The sequence below is a fragment of the Phallusia mammillata genome, chromosome 4 (assembly GCF_965637545.1).
Source record: "Phallusia mammillata chromosome 4, kaPhaMamm4.hap1.1, whole genome shotgun sequence".
NCBI classification, from domain to species: domain Eukaryota; kingdom Metazoa; phylum Chordata; class Ascidiacea; order Phlebobranchia; family Ascidiidae; genus Phallusia; species Phallusia mammillata.
In genome coordinates this window covers 20,179,648-20,199,112 of record NC_137255.1, presented here as the reverse complement: position 1 = coordinate 20,199,112, position 19,465 = coordinate 20,179,648, and the positions used below count along the sequence as shown (strand labels likewise).

The 19,465-nt window shown below is 37.8% G+C and overlaps 3 protein-coding genes across 3 annotated transcripts; 2 read left to right on the top strand and 1 right to left on the bottom strand.

The window, feature by feature from the left end:
• Positions 1 to 1,366: 1,366 nt before the first annotated feature.
• On the bottom strand, positions 1,367 to 5,412 carry LOC145224677 (heparan sulfate 2-O-sulfotransferase 1-like). Its single transcript, XM_080091226.1, has 7 exons — positions 5,155 to 5,412; positions 4,911 to 4,966; positions 4,670 to 4,819; positions 3,021 to 3,242; positions 2,842 to 2,939; positions 2,405 to 2,562; positions 1,367 to 2,324 (listed from the first exon to the last, which is right to left on the bottom strand). Exons 1-7 carry the CDS (start codon positions 5,261 to 5,263, stop codon positions 2,095 to 2,097), a joined length of 1,023 nt encoding a protein of 340 aa, XP_079947352.1. The 5' UTR covers positions 5,264 to 5,412; the 3' UTR covers positions 1,367 to 2,094.
• A 501-nt stretch (positions 5,413 to 5,913) lies between these two features.
• Positions 5,914 to 11,401, top strand: LOC145224795 (peptide-N(4)-(N-acetyl-beta-glucosaminyl)asparagine amidase-like). The gene is made up of 12 exons (XM_080091375.1): positions 5,914 to 6,178; positions 6,261 to 6,372; positions 6,559 to 6,704; positions 6,860 to 6,990; positions 7,150 to 7,275; positions 7,382 to 7,516; positions 7,614 to 7,714; positions 7,881 to 8,153; positions 9,652 to 9,893; positions 9,959 to 10,061; positions 10,339 to 10,513; positions 10,819 to 11,401. Exons 1-12 carry the CDS (start codon positions 6,081 to 6,083, stop codon positions 10,995 to 10,997), a joined length of 1,821 nt encoding a protein of 606 aa, XP_079947501.1. The 5' UTR covers positions 5,914 to 6,080; the 3' UTR covers positions 10,998 to 11,401.
• A 460-nt stretch (positions 11,402 to 11,861) lies between these two features.
• On the top strand, positions 11,862 to 19,396 carry LOC145223021 (uncharacterized). Its single transcript, XM_080089305.1, has 12 exons — positions 11,862 to 12,088; positions 12,481 to 12,580; positions 12,928 to 13,251; positions 13,595 to 13,732; positions 14,230 to 14,302; positions 14,373 to 14,465; positions 15,738 to 15,872; positions 16,364 to 16,525; positions 16,929 to 17,234; positions 17,542 to 17,894; positions 18,318 to 18,505; positions 18,898 to 19,396. Exons 1-12 carry the CDS (start codon positions 12,007 to 12,009, stop codon positions 19,167 to 19,169), a joined length of 2,226 nt encoding a protein of 741 aa, XP_079945431.1. The 5' UTR covers positions 11,862 to 12,006; the 3' UTR covers positions 19,170 to 19,396.
• The last annotated feature ends 69 nt before the right edge of the window (positions 19,397 to 19,465 follow it).

The window sequence follows — 19,465 nt, the reverse complement described above, 5'->3', positions numbered from 1 at the left end:
TTGGATTATTGTTCGAGTTTAGCTAAGTATTAAGTATCTTTAAAGTAAAATTGTTTATTTAAAAACTCAGCCAGGGAGCCCAATTAAACAGTACCCGGTATGACCACTGATCTAGAAAAGTCTTGTCTCGTATGCTGCACATTTCAGCTTTGTAATGTGTAATGGGAGATTTCCAGATTGGCCCGTATCAGTTAAGATGAACATGAATTCGTAACTGGGATGATCTGAAGCGTCTATGCAGAGGCAGACCAGCGATCATTTATATTCTTTGTGCGCTCGTTCTGAAAGTCATCCAATGAACGTAAAATTCCTGCATGTTGTACTCTATGTGCACACTTTCATAGATGGTAGCTACATTAAATTCGGCAAAGACTGGATCGAATTAACATTCAGCTGATGTTTGGTAATAGTTTTTCATCAAATTAACAAGGGTCGTTCATTCTGTTAATGGCATCGTAGCCTAGGCTACGTAGGCCAGCAGGTCCAAACAGTAGCGTAGCCAGGGAGGGGCCAAAGGGGCCATGGCCCCTCCCAATTTTTAAAGTTGTACATTGATAAACTTTAATTTAGTGTAGTTTCGTCCCTCATCATTGTGGTTTCGTTTCTCAACTATCAAAGGAATATATAAATTACTAAAAATGAATTTTGTCATCAAGTTGTAAGCCGAAATCCATGCTTTTTTATTTATGCAGACATGAAATAAATCAACGTCGAACCACGGTTTGGCAAGTCACGTTTTTGGTAACAGTACGCCGAGCGTTAGCAAAAAGTTGTATTAGACAACAAATTATTTGGCCCCTCCCAAAATTTTTGGCTGCCTACGCCACTGGGTCCAAACCGCGTTCTGGTGATTTAATCGGTTTACATCCCCTTTCGTTTGTTTTTACTTTACCCATTATCTACACGGCCTTACTAAACTCCCCCAGAATTTCGACTGTGCTCTACCGACACCATGCAGTTCGTTATTTTTGACACGCCAAATAGCTGTATCTTCAGTCGGTTGTTCTGTAAACAATATTTTTATGGTGGCGATATACAAGCTGCATTTATGCTGGTTCGGTTCCAAATTGGGTTGAAGACCAAATAAAATATGGGTTAAACACCAGTCCGGGTTTTTAAGAATAGAATTGTAGCCTATAGTTCGCGTGCGCAGTAATGAAAAAGAAAACGCCCGTTCCGGTTCGCAGGTTCGGATTTAGTTCCGGATCGACTCCCTGGATTAAGATGGAGACATTTAGCGCTTTTGTTGGGTGTTTCAGAATAGCTTTTACTAACCCAGGTTTTTGGTTTATCTCAATGAAACAGAAATAACCCGCGAACTATTCAAAACCACTGACCACAAAGTGCATCATACACACATTTCAAATAGCGATAAGCACCGTAAAATTCGGCACGAACACATATGCATTTAATTAGTGATCAATATAGGCACATAAAATAAAAAGTGTATGATCCAAAGGTAGTGCTGGAAAAGTGCACAGTGTAATGGCTGGTAAGAATAGAAAAGAAACAATTGAAAGTGGTTGCACCAATGACCAAACGATTTGTGGATGCAGTACTGTCACATGCTTACAAGTTTATGCAAATGAGTGCTTCTGCTTAAAAAAAATAATTTCGTAAAATCCATGAAACAAAAAAGGTATTACAGTTTTGCTACTGTTTTGTGTTGCCATATACTAAACATACAAAAACCTACATCAGAATACAAAATGCAACAACTAAAAAACGAAACCGACAAAAGTGGTTAATTTACAGAATATGGGTGTTTCATAAAACATAAAACATCAAAAAGTGTTATGTAAGCTCCCAGCTTTTGAAAGTACCTTCTAGTCTCATAAAAGCAACACTGATACTTTGGCACTTTCTGAGAAGAAAACGTAATTCAACATACATTGTATGCAGTGCACCTTTTGTAGAAGCAGGGTCAACAAAATGTTAAAAAGCCATTTTTATACTTCATGTGTGTCACAATGTTTATTTTTAAATACTTGAAACAAACATTGGTTGATCTTGCTACTGGACTAATCCGGCGATAAGCATTCACCAAGTCATGTTTTATTAGTTGTGTATATAACCATAGCAGAAGATTTTGACTCATTTTATAATCATGCCTTTGGGACCATAAACTTTCTCATATCTGAAACCATTGGAAACAAGTTCACCATTTGTATCGGTCAGTTGCTTTTTTATAAAGTTGAAATGATTCACTGTAAAGTCATAGAGCTCACGCTCCATTTTGTAGATCTTGGAGTTTTTCATTTTTGCAATGCCCTGCTCTGATAAAGGCTCCTTATGTAATGTATTTCTCAAATGTGACTTTGTGCCTAGAACATACAATGGCTCATTGGACTTTGTCTCAATAACTTAAAAAAATAGTTTAAAAAAAAAAACAAATCAAATTTACCTTCGCGATATTTTTTAGACATCCCACGAAACATACTGGGCAGAATAGCTTCAAGGACTTCAACAAACTCGTCAATTCGCTCAGTTACACCAACTAATGTGTATTGTGTGATGACATTCTTTTTAGCCTCTGCAAGTGCCCATGAACTACCAATCTTCCTGTAGAAAGTAAAACAATTTCACAGCTTCACAAGACTCTGTTCCAAGTGTTCAGACACTGCTAAATTGCCATACAACAAAGCAGTAAATTAAGCTGTACAGAAAGTATCTGATTGGAACTAGTGTAGTGCACAACATAAATAGACCAGTTTGTATCTTTCTTATCACTGAAAATATGTACTTATTGTTTGTTATGGTCAGTTATGGCATAAAAAAATGCAAAAACAGCTTCTATAATCTACAATAATTTCAACACAAACAAGAAGAAAAAACACATACAAGCATTCAGCTGCTTGTCCACACATCATTGGAATCTGAAGCCATAATTTTTTTGGTTGACAGTCATATTCTCCTCTATCAATACACTGATCAAAGGTCTGTAAAAAAACATTTGACAAAAAAAAATATTTGCAAGGAAAATAGCACAATTCTTGGCGTAGCATTGACCACAGACTTACAGTTTTGTCCCCTTGCTTCTTTCTTGACAATCCCTTTCTATAATCATCTCCATATCTTAGAAAATAGTAATGGGACACCAAGCGATCAAGTGGTTCCCGAAGAATATTTATGTAGTAAGGGTTTTGAAATCCTAAACTGCTGAAAGAATAGTAATAAAAGTGTCCATGGTAAAAAGCAGGCTTCACTGCATCCCAATGTGTTATATTCCAAGCAAGAGAAATCTGTAAAATAACTAGAAAAGTGGCTTTCTGATATACTTCCATTTCATACGATATTTACCAATTTACTAGACTATACACAATTTTATCTACATAAATGATTGTTTTTGTAAGCAAAAACGAATGGGTCCCCACACGCGTGTTTATGCGGATTTACGGTAAACCTATGTGGCGGTTATTTTTAGATTTTTAGACAAAGCATTAACTGTGATGATAATTAAGTGACTATGCAAATAAAACTTGACTTAACTTTAAAAGTTTTTGTCCGCATTCTTTTTGCATCATTATTGTCATATAATTACAAAAAATCTTCACTTCAGTGCTAGTCATGTATAAATTAGGCTGAACGGTTTTCACTTAACTTTGTTTCGCAAAAACGACCGTTTAATGACCTTTTGACACTGTTTTCAAAAGCATGCAGTCCTTAGTGTTCAACAATACCGTTCAGCCTAATTAATACATGACTTAAGTACTGATTCTTGAATTGATTTGTCAAAAATAAAGAAGATACGTTATGACGAAAAATTCTTAACTGTGTTGTAATGCCTACAAGTTGACCTTTAGTGACCCGTGGTTATGCGGCGGCCAAGCTGACAACGAGAATTTAAAGATCATTTATCACGGCATTCGAAAAAGTTAAGTTTATTTTTTCATATTTATGGTGATGAACGACGTTTTGCCTGACATAAACGAAACCGAAGTACGTTCATCAAGTCTCCCTTGGGACTTATATCTGACTGATAGCGTACACATATTATGGGTTGTGAAGGTAACTGGCAAAATTTTAAATACTAAACGAATACCCTGCTTAGACAATTGTTAAAATTTGTAAATATATCTGCACATGTATTTCTGCCCTAAAACTAAAACCGATTATTTCGGGGTTTAAAGGGTGAATCCGAAAAAAAGATACAAAATTCTTTGAAAAAACCTTACATTGCACCAAACAACAAAGCATCAAACTCGAGATGCTGTACTTTAGTCAGTACAGCTGTTTTAAAAAATTTACGTTTTGGGGGCCGCTGGGTCAATGGGGTCAAACTTCAGGAGGATCAAATTTGGATTATTAACTAACATCTCTGTTAATTTGAGTAAATTCAAAGCACTCTTTCTTGACCAAACGTGTCTCACAAGCCAGCGTTAGACAGAAAAAAGAAGGGGACCCATAATAAATGCACAAATGATAACAAAAATTTTGACAACACTAGACATACATTACAATCTAATATTCTTTTGACTGTTTTGAATATGATACTTTGTACTGTACAAGTATAATTGCTGTTTAGGGCATAGGTTTTCACCACTGCTAATGCTGTAAACACTTCTGGTTTTGAGACATTAAGTAATTTACTTCTACCTCATTGGGTTTAGAACCAAAAACGTGATGCATCATTTTTATGTTTTTATGCAAACTTTGTAAAGATAAGTACCTGATCTGCCAAAGAAACTGTTAATTTGTTTCCAGTAGTGTTTATGTGAAGAATATAGATTTCATTTTGTTTGGACAAGTCATATACAAGATTTGTAAAACTGGTGCTCCCACTCTTCGGAATTCTATTGTACAGAACCACAGGCAAAAACTGTACACAAAGAGATGTTGCATATCATATTTCAGTGTAAATGTGTCATAGAATTGAGGCGTTCTAATATAAAATATGTAGTAAGTCATACTTTATTAGTGGTTTCACGAATTTTGTTTCCGGGGATGTCTTTTGGGGTGATTATTCCTGCAAAACAAAAATACATCTGCTTAGTAGTTTACATGACAATTCAACTGATTTAGTAATGATTTCCTTAAAAGTAATTTTTATCCATAAAAGTAAATTTTAGTAATCGTATCTCTAAATGTAATTGGCATTTACCTAAATACATGAACAGACTTCGTTGTTCTTTTACCAAAAGACATGCTGCTTACCTGTGTGTTGGTTATGTAAAGAAGAAATCTGCCATTCGATAAAAATAAACGCTAAAAAAACAATTGTTAATAAAAGAGAAAATTGCTTGTGCATCAGGATTATCCTCATTTGACTGATGTCGACTAAAATGCCAAAATAGATGCAACTTGGAACACACCTTAAAGCCAAAATACAGGTCAAATTTGTTTAATTGTTTCCACAATAGACAACAGTTTAACTCTTTTTAAGTGATGAACAAGTATAACACAAATGAATAGAATAAAACTATTATTATGTGCTTGTAAGCATTACATTACATACACAGACCATACACATGTAACTGTTTCCAAATACGAATAAGGAAAGCATGTTTCTTATCAAGTTTAACAACAACCTCTGCAGGAAAATTTTACGCAAAACCGGTCATGCGTTAAATTTCCCAACAAAAGATACTGAATTTGAAACGTCAGTTAAAAGTACACATTGTCATCATATATTGAATCATAACTTGAATAATAACAGTAACACTGACCATATTTTTGCCAAAAAAACATTCACTGTGTTCTTGCAATATGCTATCTAGAAATTTGTTTCGTACATGCATGAAAAAAACATTCAAAACGCAATTTTTTGCGGGTACCGGTACGGTCAATGTGTGTACTGTAGTTGTGTTGTTGTGGCCAGATGAATTGTTTTTAATTTTAGCATAAAGCAAAAGTAAAAAATTGCTAATACGTACTTAAAAACAGCCGAACAAAAGTTTTTTATAGAGTATTTTGCGGTCACCAACACAAAGTGTATTAGTTTTGTTTTAAACCCAAATGGAAATACAGTACGGCGTAAAATGCACATCGATCGTTACAGTTCCGTTACCGGTACTTTTTGTCCTGAAGACAGGTCAAGAGGTCATAAACTCATGATAGGTTTCGGTTTCGGAAAGTAAAGCATGTCGAGCGATGCTGTCAAAATTTTAAAAACCAACAGTGATGTTGACTTCAACATGGGATCTAAAACACTTATTCGAATTGCAAGCAACATTTTAAAGTTTGTATTATTCAATTTGTGTTTTACATGTGTGTGCATTTTGCAAATGGTGCTCTGCAGTTGAAAATTTCATTTGTTTTAGATCACCTACTGAAGTAAAGTTTCGATCAATTCGGATTGACAGTAAAGCTTTCACAGAGAAAATTTTACCATTTGATGGAGCTGTACAGTGTTTAATGGAAATGGGGTTTCAGGTATTTGTTCTTTTGATACTGTGTAAGCTCTAAAACAACAAGTTGGCTAATAGTTTTCGTTATTGTTTTCACATTTTTTTGATTATTGAGAACTCACTGTAATGCTGCTAGGTAAAACCCATTTACAATAACTTGTCGCACTTGTTCAACCAACAATAAATTTGTTTTGCTCACATTTTTTTACAGGAAGATAATGACCGTTTTACTCTGGCAATGACAAACAATCTTGCAGATCTCAGAGAAATTCTGAGACAATTACAAGAAGCTTTTGAAACCCAAAACAAAAAAGTCAGTCCAGAAGTCATGACTTCTCAAAAAAACATATACCAAAGGTTTCTAATGTTCTAAATGTACAGCTACACTTTTAGCAGTTTAGGCTTTTTACTGAATAATAGTGTTTTACCATAATTAATTATTACACATGTACAGATTGTATTGCAGTTTTGTTTATTCCTGAAACATATTGTATGATGTTTTATAATCGCAGGATTGTTTCACATTTCCAGCACTCATTTATTTATGAAAATAAATCTTTGCAAAGAAAAGCAAAAGCATTGGTACCTTTCGATAAACTTACCGCCCGAGCACATACTAAGATGACCCATAAACAGAAACCAGGTGAGTTGGAAACTTGCTGCATTGCTGTAGAACCTAATAGAAAGACAAACTAGCTAAATACTTTAATTAATTAATTTCTTCAAAATTAAATTTGTGAAAAAATCACAATTCTGAATGTATTTATTTAATTGCTTTTCTGACTTTGTTATCCTTTTGTAGACACTGCAAATTTTCAACACTTTCTCCTACTTGAGGTTTTATCTTGGTTTAAGCGAGACTTTTTCAAATGGATGGACAAGCCAATATGTCCAAACTGCAACAATGACAGTAATGTGGAAAATACAGGTAACTTTTTTCTTTAAGCTCCGCAAAAAATGTTAACTTTTGCTAGAAAGACTGGTCCAAGGAAAACCCTTAAACAAGATCACTATCTAAAAAACGTTATTTCCAGGCATGGCATCTCCAAGTGATGAAGATATGATATGGCAAGCCTCAAGAGTCGAAGCATATGTTTGTAGAAAGTGCGGAAAAAGTCTTAGATTTCCGAGATACAACCATCCTGAAAAGCTACTAGAGACTAGAAAAGGTAAGCTTTCTTTTCAGTGTGTCAGAAAGTGAAACGGTCATTGTGCACAGTTATGTTTGACCAGTGCAGGAATTTATTATCATGTTTTGTTTTCCAGGGCGGTGTGGAGAATGGGCAAACTGCTTTACACTTATATGTAGATCTCTAGACTTTGAAGCTAGACATGTAATGGATTGGACTGATCATGTTTGGACTGAGGTATTTGTCTTAATCGCTGATTTTAAACACAGCAAACAAAGACTCCTACTAATAAAACCGGCTAAAATTATACCATTTGTTTCTATATTTGAAATGTATTGCTTTAATACTCAAACAATTGGGGCAAAAAAAGGTTATGAAAATGTTAACCATTGGTGTTTTCTAGGTATTTATCAACAAGTGGGACCGCTGGGTTCACTGTGATCCTTGCGAAAACGCCTGTGACACACCGCTAGTATACGAGAAGGGATGGAAGAAAAAGCTGTCGCTAGTGGTCGCTGCTAACGCGAACCAGGTTGTTGACGTCACCATGCGCTACACTGCCGATCCAAAGTCGGTGACGCAACGCCAAATGACAATGTTCGACCGGAAGTGGTTGGACGAACAGATTGATTTGCTGAACGCGTCAGCCGTTTCATCGATGCCTCCACAACGTTTGGTAAATACAAATTATGTTCGGGTAAATATAAATTATCATAGTTATAGCCCGGCCCAGAGTTGTAAGTCGAGTCGAGTTCGGGCTTTGGTTTTTGTGACAAACAGGCTTAATTCAGGCCTCACTTCACGTTCTGTGTCCATAATTTTTTAAATACAATTTACCGAGCTGAGTAGCTAGTTGCTGGGCTTGCCCAACAGCCCTAACACGTCTTGTTGAAGCTATTGTCTACTATTGTCCATTGTGTAGGTCTTCTTTATTATAGGCTTGGCAATCAAACTTTCGGACCTAATCGGGCTTCTCCAAAACGATCCAGGTTCGGGCTTTACTTTCGGATTCGGGCCCAGTTACAACTCTGGCCAGGCTGATTGAAAGCTTTATACATAATCCAATATGCAGTAATAGATGCATGGGCGCCGTTAGACAATTTTGCAAGAGGGGTTCAAGTTTTGACACATACATATATAGTTACATGGATGGTTTACAATATCAAGTAATTGTGTACATATATAGGCCAAAATTCAATGCAAATGCGTTGCCTAAATCCAAAATCACTCTATGATGAAAAAACACGTTATTATGTGCACCTTTAGCCCGAATGTTTCGGCTCCCACGAATAAATGTCATTTTCATCTTAGCTTGAGTTGTTTAATATGAGTGGTAGCTAAAGCTGCACTCAGTAACTGTAACCTAACAAATACTTTTGAACAGGAACGTTTATCTATGCGACATTAACGGCAACTTTGTTCTCGGTTGGTGAAATTATTATTTGTACTTTCCAAGCTGCAAAAAAAACTGTTTTGCTGTGCGAACCTGGAATGCACTAACCCTTTGATCTTGGTTGACCTTTATGTTACACGTCTGTCTTCTGGTGCCACCACAAACGTTTCTGCTAGTCAATGATCACAGCACGCGTTATGGAGTCACACCACGAACCGCTCCAAACAAAAACAATACTAGAGACTGATGCCTTGTATTTAAATCAGTCTACTACGCATGAGCTAATTGTGGAATAATGGAATGTAATGTGGGTTTACATAATCGTTTTTTTTTTTCTTCAAAATAATGTAATTAAAGTACAAAAGCACATTGATGATGGCGGTAAAAATTGTAAGCTGCACAGTACTGCGTAATTCACAAAGCATTGAATATTCAAGCGTGTTTAATTATACAATCCGGGCGTCGGAAAAAACAAATCTCCTGAAATAACTGGCGATCCCCTATAACGAAGCTGACATGTGCAGCATACGTGGCAGGCAACGGTGCTTATGATCCGACTATGGACGGGTTCACCACTGAGCTTGTGTAGCTGAGTTGGTAAAAGGCGAGTCCCGGAAAAGCTCTTGCCGTGGGTTCGAACCCCACAGATTTTTCTAGTGTTACGTCCTACCTTATTGGAACGCTTGCTGGGAGATCGGCTTGATTCGGAATTACACCTTCAATAGCCCCCCGAAATACCTACTTTGCAACCAGTAAACCTAAATCAATGATGCGTTGGTAGAAAGAACTTCGAAGGCGATTAGAAGTGGAAAAGCAGGAGCTGTCATCCGAAAAGAGGGTGAATGGAGAATACGGGGGCCGCACATCGGGCTCAATGGCCTGGAGATTGGCTCGGGGTGAAACCAGCAAGGACGGAGCTGGGCCATCATCTGCCCCTGTTCTGAAGTCATCTGCCATCGAACCAACGGAAGCAGAATTAACGAAAGGAATCGTTAAATTGCGTTACTTTTCCCACACCAACGAGTAAGTTACATTGTGTAACGTACATCAATGCAGGTTTATATATTATTTCGTTCTGTTTTTTCTAGGTACACCAGGTCGTCTAATAACGATGAGACGATATACGATTGGCAATCACTGGTCTTTATATCGCAGGGTATTCAACTTAAAGAAGAGTTGGATTGGAAAATGGTAATCGCCTTAAGATTTTTTGTTGCTGTTGACATTTGTAGAGAAATATAAAAGATTACTGCCCTACTCGATAAAGATTTTAGAAACTACGTAACTACAGTTTTTAGTTGTTTAAATTTTCTTGGAGCCCAGTTTTAAAAACACCATACAGCCAGTCTTATAAAATATAAATAGGGCAAAAGTGCATTGGAAAATTTAAGCACGCCGTATACAAACTGATGATCGTAAAGCAGTACTTAATACCCCAATTTTTGACACGGAACACTGTCCCATTTAGTCGTATTTGTGTCGTACTGGAGATAGCGATCGCTCCGTCGTAATGTGGAGAGTCCAACTGCCTCTGGGAGTTCACTTTACCGAGGGAAGAGTTAAGGTTGAAAGTACCACCTTTGAAAGTGGGAAGGTCGCTTGGCTTGCGAGTTCGGACAAGAAAACTCAAGTTGTCGAACCGGGTAAGGATATGGTAGATTTATTTTGCACACAAACAGCTTAAACGGATTTTTGCTTCTTCGCCATAAGAGGTCACGATAGTCTAAAAATGATCGGCAAAACAATGGTTATTGGCGCTTGGTCCGGAGAGTATTGGACTAAATTTAATTAAATCATATACTTTGTAAAATAGTTACAATGTTGGTCTTTTTTTAGTTACTTTAAGTTCCTCTTATAAACATAAACCAATGCCCTATCTTGTCTATTAAACTTTTTTCAAAATACTTAACTAAATTGCACGAATCAACTCATTAAATATTTTCTACAGGCAAAGCGGAAAATGTGACGTCAGTGTGTTGTGGGTCACGTGTTTTCTCCATCACGGCTAGTCTGAGTGGGGGCGAAGGGGATTGTGCCTGGCAAAAGTCCCAACTTTTCAGGGAAAACACCGAAACCCCACTTACGCGACCCTCATTTGTGCTCGATCTACGCTTTGCCAAAAATTAGTCATATTTCTGAACATATATTTGACACTTCACAATAAAGCCAGCTGCATGTGATCGAGTTTAGCTGCCATACCTTTTCCCTCGCTGTTGCTACTGGTAAAAAGTTGAAACAACGTTGCATGTTCAAATTTTCTGTTCCCGAACATGATTTCCACTGTTGGTTGACGTTGCGCTACACGCTTTGCTCTTGTATGTCGAAGAATTATCAAAACAATTAGAACAAATATGTATACAAGGTTAAAGTATCTATTGGGTGTTAAATTCAAAGATTAATTAGGGAATTGTAAAAAGTATATCATTCTGGAAAACAAAGACGAAACTGAAGTTCGCAGTTTTACCGAAGGTGATCAACTAAAAAAGAAACATTCTTGAGTGCAATAGATGCTAAATAAAGAGCTATAAATATATTGGTGTGCTTCCGGAAAGTTTAGTCATTCATTCATTCTCAATTTCAGCCTTAAATGTGTAGAAACGATTTAGCTAGAAACCAAAGCCAGAAACGTTTAGCTAGAAACCAAAGTCAGTCAAGTAATTAAGTGAATTCGAAACCTGTAAGTCGGTGCATTTTACCATAGTGCTTTAGGCCTTGCGTTTACCACGTCAAACGTATAAGTGATCAGAGTTTCCGCAGATGATGTACGGCATTTTCCAGGAATACAATATGACAAGCCTGACATGAGAAAGACCGAAATTTTAGCGTGTCGGCTATTACAGTCTGGTCGACATCCTTTCGTTCGTCTTTTAAACCCTTAGATTAAACAGTAGCTTTGTTGTTACATTAGAAGCTCATTTTTTGCTATTGATTCATATCATGTCCGTATCAATTTATACAGTTAGTGGCTGATTTGACGCGTTGTCTGTGGCTCGCAACGTTACTTAACTAATTTCGATGCACGCTGCTGTTAGTGATGAGCACGTTGGTAACAAAACCATCGAAAGAAATTTAGAAAGCTGAATTCCTTGTCACTTGTGAAGGATTTTGACTGTCTGATTGTGACACCTCGTTCGAGATGCTTGCGTCGTGGATGGTTTTGTTTCTGTCTTGGAATTGTATATTTCCGTCTGCTTTTGGAACTCCGTTCATTAATCTTGGTAAGTATAAGCTAAACAAAGACTTTGTCTTCCCGGTTACATATTAATATCGTCTAATTCTTAGTGCCAGAACACTTTAAAATAATCACAAAGTCGCATGGGCGCCAACACGAAGGGGCAAGAGGGGGCATGTACCACTTGCCCCTAAAGTCGTTAATAAAAAAAACGAGTATTTGTATAACTTTACGCCAGTTGATCGAAAACTGAACTAATTATAAGCAAGTTATAAAAGTATTTTACAGTTGAAACTATTTATAAGTTACATTGAAGAGCAGTGTCCCGCCGGTAAAAAGTACATTTCAATAAGCCTAGAAAAAATACATTAGCTTCTGACTGCAACGTATTTGCTTGATGTGGCGTCCGTATCACGTTATACCACTTAAACTTTGCAGGTTTGTGTTCACCAGACTTCGGATATAACGCCAGTTTATGCGACGGTGGCATAACCGCTAAACATGTCACAACTCAGAACCCGGAAAACGTTGAACTAAGGTAAGATCGAAAGTTAAAAACATTGCATCCATGTAGACGTAAACTACATCAACCTAAGCGAACCATTTTATATCAGCTGCAGAAAGTGCACGACTGTTTCGACCTAAGGTCTCATCGATGCAGCTGGTGACGAGAGATCGGCCGTATTGGCTAGTGTAGCCATCAAACGGCACTCCAGTTTGTTGGGAGGAACAGGCCTAAAAGCCATGTCCAACCTATGTTGTGCGATTGTCACCAGCTGTACTGATAAGACCTTGTGTACCGTCTGCAGCTTATCATTTATTGGCTCCGTGCTTTTTCATTGTTTGACGTTACATAAACATATTTAAACAACTTTTTTATTTTAGTTGCTTCCACCTTGGGTACATGACAGTCGTTCAGTGTAGAGTTTCAGAAGATGCGTTCTGCAAAATCACAACCCCTCTCACTCGGTTTGGCATCAATAAATGCGACGTCGGTTGTAGCACACATTACAGATGTAGCAACAACTGTTGTGCCCCGCGTGCCACCCTGTGCAATGGACACTGTGATGGTTGCTGTAGTGAGGGTGAAATCGCCTCAGGCCCTGGTTTGAAATGTGTGCGAAACGGAAGACTGTGCAACATACCCCAAGCATTAGTTCTGGACGGACTGTGGGATTGTGATAAAGGGGAAGATGAACAAGATCTTAGGTAAGTACACGTTCAGATTGGTAAAAGCCGTTGTATAAAGTAGGTCTATAGGTGGTACTTTTGACGATGATCAACTATATAATCATTAAATATGCATTCACCTGACGGAAAAATGCTTTTAACGGAACGCAAAATCGGCTACAGTGCAAAAACAGTGAAACCCACGGGCAGACCTGATCCTGGGATTTTCTATTTCTGAACCGAAATCTAACTCTACTTTCGGTGCATGTATTGGTCACACATTCCTTTTGTAACCGAAACTTACTCACTCCACTTGCTTTCTAAACTTCTACAAATCGGTAATTTTAATCGGTAATAACAAAAATAGTTTGTTTTTACACAGTGCCTTTTTCGTGTGCAACGACAAAACCTTTGTGCCAAAGCAAAGTATTTGTGACGGAGTATTGGATTGTGCTGATAAATCGGATGAGTGTTTTTGTCCTGGAAATGCGCCAGAATTTTGCAAGGCTATACCGGCAAGGTGAGGCTGTTATACAGTTTTTTGCATTCGTATACATTACATTTTCCTTGGGGCTCTATAAATGTAGGTCATATAATTTAATGTCAACACGATAAGCACAAGTTGCAAAAACAAACAGAAATTGAAGCTATTATACATCCAGTTCATTTTGCTGAACTAATCATGACGAAGCATTAAATAATGTACACACTTTATTTCGTTTCTGGAAAGTTGTGCTACGATTTGTTTTATCATTTTTTATCGCAACTAATTTCGTGATTGAATTAAAAATACTGTAAGAGCATATGGGATAGTTGATTTTTCTCCGAACGTATAGTTTTTATAACGTTGTTATAAATTTAGAAGCGAACTTTGTTGTCAAATGTATGACATAAGCCACGAAAACGGTATTTATAATGGCATCATAATTTATACTTCACGTACTTTCACGTCACATTAGCCCAATTAAAACGGTATAAGCCGATCCCAAAAAAAATTAAAGCTAACATTTTTGTAAGGTATGTTCTTAAAGCGGACAACAACACTGCACAAGATAACCCCGACCTTTGTCCCATTAAGGACCCATGTCCCGTAAGTATTGGAAACATCTCATTACTTTCATTTAAAGCATGAAACGTTATGTTTGTATTTACTTTTGCAGGACTGCACTATGTGCGAAGAATCGACTCTATATTATCAAGACCGCATGGCAGTAGATAGCGTTTGTGAGGTCAACCTCATCGACAAAAACAGGGTACAATGTGTGGCCAAAGTGTTTCGTATGTCACGTACATTCTGCCCACAACATAAGAAAAAGTAGGCTACTTTGAACAAATAACAAAGCAGGGAAAAGCAAAATACCAAATCGTTTTTATCCGGCTATAGCAATAGTGATAAGTGATGGAATGACTTAAAACAGGGGTGGGCAACCTGCGGCCCGCGGGCCGCATGCGGCCCTTCATTAAAGGTTGTGCGGCCCGCATGCAGAGACGCTTGGATTTCAAAAGTACTGGCAAACGAGTCCAATTATTACATATTTTTGAGCTGATTAATGCGCCTGATGCTAGTTTTCTGCGATCTGGCAAAATGTGGCTAGAATCAAATACGAATTATACTTGTAGTTAAGCATATTTGGTAAGAAACAAAGCAAAATCACTTGGTGTTATGCACATGTGCGGCCCGCGAACCAATTTTGACATTTATAATTGGCCCTATCAGTAACAAAGGTTGCCCACCCCTGACTTAAAATATGCCTCATCGGGCACATGAAACGTGTCTGTTTATATGGCGTTAACTTAGTTTGGGCGACCAAAATATTGCTCATGACACGAATGTTAATAATAACATAAAAATGTTAAGCGGTTATAAAATCTAAAGAGGAGTGCGTCACTCGTCTGTATGCAGCATAACACGCCCTCTGTTAGCCATTAATGTTGGCATTATCATTGTGAGGATAAACGATCTTGCGCTTTTAAGGCCAAAACCTGTCTTGAATCACCAAACATTTTGTTGTCCTAGTCTATTTTTAAAAATCTTATTTTAACGCTGCAAAAATTGCTGTTTAATGGTCTCAAACTGCATGTCAGAGAACGAAATATTATTTATTGTAAAACGCTTTAAAATTGTCTGGCCTGATTTGGGAATCGGTCGGGTTCGGGGTAGTTTTTATTAGCAAACGGACTTGATTCAACCATGATTCCACATTCTGTGTCCGCAATGAACTAGCTGAGTTGCAAGTTGCTGAAATTATCTTAATGCCCAACAGCCCTATAATATAAGTTACGTTTTGTTTAAAGACAATGTCTATTCTTGTTCGTTCTGTACGTTTTCTTTTTAGATATTCTTTATACAGCCGTACTTTTTGTAGACTTTTAGGTAAAAGTATTTAGCCTGTCAATCAATCTTTCGGACATATATGGGCTTCTTAAAAGCGATTCGAGTTCGGGTCGGGCTATTACGTTCCGGTTGGAACTCGAAATTCGGACTCGCTTACAACTCTGTATAACACCTGGTGGTAATTTTGCAGGCGGCTTTTGAACAGTGTGGAAGGTGCGATTACAAAGTGGACTGTATCAATGGAGCTGACGAACTGAACTGTAGTACAACTGATGGTCGACATTATTGTACATCCGGGTCGCCGCCCTACGTTCGAGCCTCCAGGGTTCGTATTTATCATATTTTCCTGCATTTTGCGCAAGGAATATTTTCCTCCTTTGCTTACAACTGAGTGTGATGTAATTACACACCACACAGTCACTATTGTAAAAATTTTGTGAGATTGGTAAACGCAATTAACGTTGTCGTTAAAATTTTACCGCTTGATGACACTTCCAGACTACAATTGTATTTTGTTGCAAATTGTGTCAAAAATTGCATGTCAAAAATAATTCCGTGTCAAAAATTTGGTGGGAAATGACTGAGAAGAACCATTCGTTTTCATCCTTATGTGACTCAGATGTCAAATAGAAATAATTGTAGAATTTTAATCAACAGCTTTCTTTGTCTCATACAACTTTACTTGTATATTGTTCGTCGTATCTTTTCACACAGGTTATTTGTTGTGCCCTAAATCATTTAATTCTCGAATTTAGGTTTAAATCGCCAGTTTAAAAACGGCAAATAGTTAAACCCCAAAAATTTCTGTTGCTTTAGATTAACGATGGGAGACGAGATTGTGCGGACGGAAGTGACGAGTGTCTTGAACAAAATGGCTCCAACTCATTGCTGTTTCACTCGAGATATGCGCTTGTCGGAAACACCATCCTGTTTGTGTTGGTTTGGATGATTCTACTCTTTGCTTTAGTCGGCAACATCGTAAGTGTTTTTTGCTAGAACATTACGACGTTTTTTGCAAACCAATTAAGTGACTGGTGATTGGGCAAATACAAACCGAACTTTTGTTCAAATTAAAATAAACCATTAATACAAGGCAGTATGGTTCTTAACTCGTGGTCCACAGGACATCCACTTTTGGCGATAAGATGGAGATAGTTGCATATATAATTATACACTGACTGAGGGTGGTCATATGTTTATGTCACGTTTTGAAATTCGGTTTTAAAGAAATATATTTCAAGTCGAAATGCTTAATCAGTTCACCACTGTGTGCACTACATTTTATACAGTTTTTAAATCTCCATCATGAACTATTTCAAATGCATTGGATCTCAAGTGATCCGGTTTCTATACGTACTATATCAAAAACGTTTTCTTGCAGATCGTGTTCGTGCAAGAAACACGCACATTGAGTGAAATGCGACGTAAACTTGATGTCCTCTCCTCGTTACGAGCCAACCACCTGTTAGTGCTGAATCTGACTCTAGCTAATATGGTCATGGTGATTTACTTGCTCTGTCTTGGGATCTCCTACGAACGACTGAGAGGTGTTTATTGCCAAGCAGAACTCAGCTGGAGATCAAGCAGTGTGTGTTCCTGGATGGGCACTCTGGTGGTCGTGTCAACCGAAACTTCAGTGCAGACCCTTTTGCTTCTAACTGTTGTCAGATTTTATTCCGTATTAAAGGTTAGTGGGAGTATGTTTGTTATTTGTCTATTTTAAGGTGTTCCAAGAATGTAATTTGGCCATATAGAATCGATGTTTTAAAAGCATGTCAATTCACCTAAGGTCCATTTTCCGGGCGCTTTGTAAAATGATCGATCGAAACACTATAGCCTATAACAGCGAAAAATCACTTGAAATAGGAAATATATTAAAACAAATTGTTGGAATAGAATGCTTTATTATCCACCTGATAAGAATTGCATAACCACATCCTTATATTTAGTGTATCAGAATTTTTAACACTACAAGATTGCCTTTCTGTTTCTAGCCGTACAAAGCCAACACACAACCACATCTGAAACTCATCTTGCCTCTCATTGCCCTTATTTGGATCATCTCCATTGTGATTGCCTGGCTTCCGCTTACACAGCTCTATCGCCGAGCCGTGCCTGACCGGGTCTGGATCTACGACAACCCGTTCCTGGATCACGCCAATGCCAATCTAACTGCTGGCAAACAGTTCCTCTATCGCTACTCGGCATTTCTCGCGCTGGGAAACAGCACCGGTCAGAAGAACATTGATGCCGAGATTTACAAAGCGTCAGAATGGGGAACATTGCAGAAGATAAATATGAGGTTAACCGGGCGAGCGGAGAACTTCAAAATTCGTGCAAGATTTACGTAAGTTTGATTTAGGTAGGCTAAACCACTTTTTATGGCACCATCACCATAAACATTACAGCGAGTTCAGTCCTACCTAGCAGTTCTGTCCTTTATTGAGCGGCTAAATATTTTATATTTTTATTAGGATGATCTCAGCGTCCTATTACTGGTGGTCCTGGACATTTTTTTTATTTTTTTACTATGCAATTTACTATACGATCACTTCAAACTAAACATCATTATTTTAAAATTGGTTGGGGTGTTTTTGACTCCGGTGTTCCCATATGTTCGTAGAAAAAAGCAACACATAGCCTACTATAAAGGTCACCCTTTTAAGCTTCCATGGACGTTTTTTTGCTTGTGTTTTACCCTCACTTGTACCAAAATAGATAACATCATAAACTAGGTATTAATTATTACTCAATTTTGGTCTTTGTGCAGATACTACAGCACGCATAGCGTTTGTATTCCCGACCTGTTTCCGGCTCACAACAGTCCGCACTGGGTTCTCTCTCTCATCGTCACCAACTTCAACTTTCTTTCGTTTGTCGCCATAGCCGCTCTTTACCTTGCCATCTACATGAAAACCGTAATGCGTTCCGCTGGGGGCACCTTCAAAGCCGATGCAGGTACAGTATTTATCAAACATTTGCTTTCAAATTGGTTGCGCAACAAAAGCCGACAAATTTGACCAGGCAGTATCACAACGTGATTGCATAACATAATCGCTTCATTTTTCTTCCAATTGCATGACATGAAACTCAATGAAACACACGACTATTCACAAAGTTTTCAGACTTTTGCCTTCTTGGTTGTAGCCTATAAGTCCAATACAATAGCCTTTTTGTTACTAGTCAATCCCTAAAACACATTTATGAAGCTAAAAGTGTGCAACAGAAACAAAACTACCCAGTTAAATTGTGTTTCAAGAGTTTAAAGTCCTTATAAACGACCGACTATACCAAAGTTAAATGGCATATATTTTGATCTCGGCTTCTCACAAATTATTTTCATGTTTTAGTTACCATGCAATGGAAAGTGTTCCGTCTCACAGCTGCGAACTTTTTATGCTGGGTTCCAATCTACATTTTGGCTTACCTCAGTTTTTCGGGCGTCGTTATCCAAGGAGACGCCTATGTCGTGGCAGCGATTGTTCTTCTGCCAATGAACAGCGCCATCAGTCCGCTGCTCTACTCCAGTGCCATTCCCCGTACTATAAACTATGCCCGAGGACTGTTTCAGCAACTAAACGCGAATCCACGGCGCAAAAGTGTTGAGATGACCGAATTGTAAATATCGTTTTGCGTTGAACTGTCAAATAAACTTGGTAACGATGTTTACAAAAACTCTCGCGAGATAACAGGCTATTTGCAGTTCCAGAATAGAATAAAAACAGACCAAGGGGTAAATGATTGTTTTTGGTTTATTTTGTTTGATCAATGCTGCTGGGTTTATGTTGTTTAACAAATATGCAGAAAACAAACAAAAATGCCTCATAGAAATAAAACACCAGATGGTGTCACGCTTCATTAGGTAGAAACCGTGATGGGCGAATGATTTTGTTTTCGCCTGTGCAGCTACTAAACACA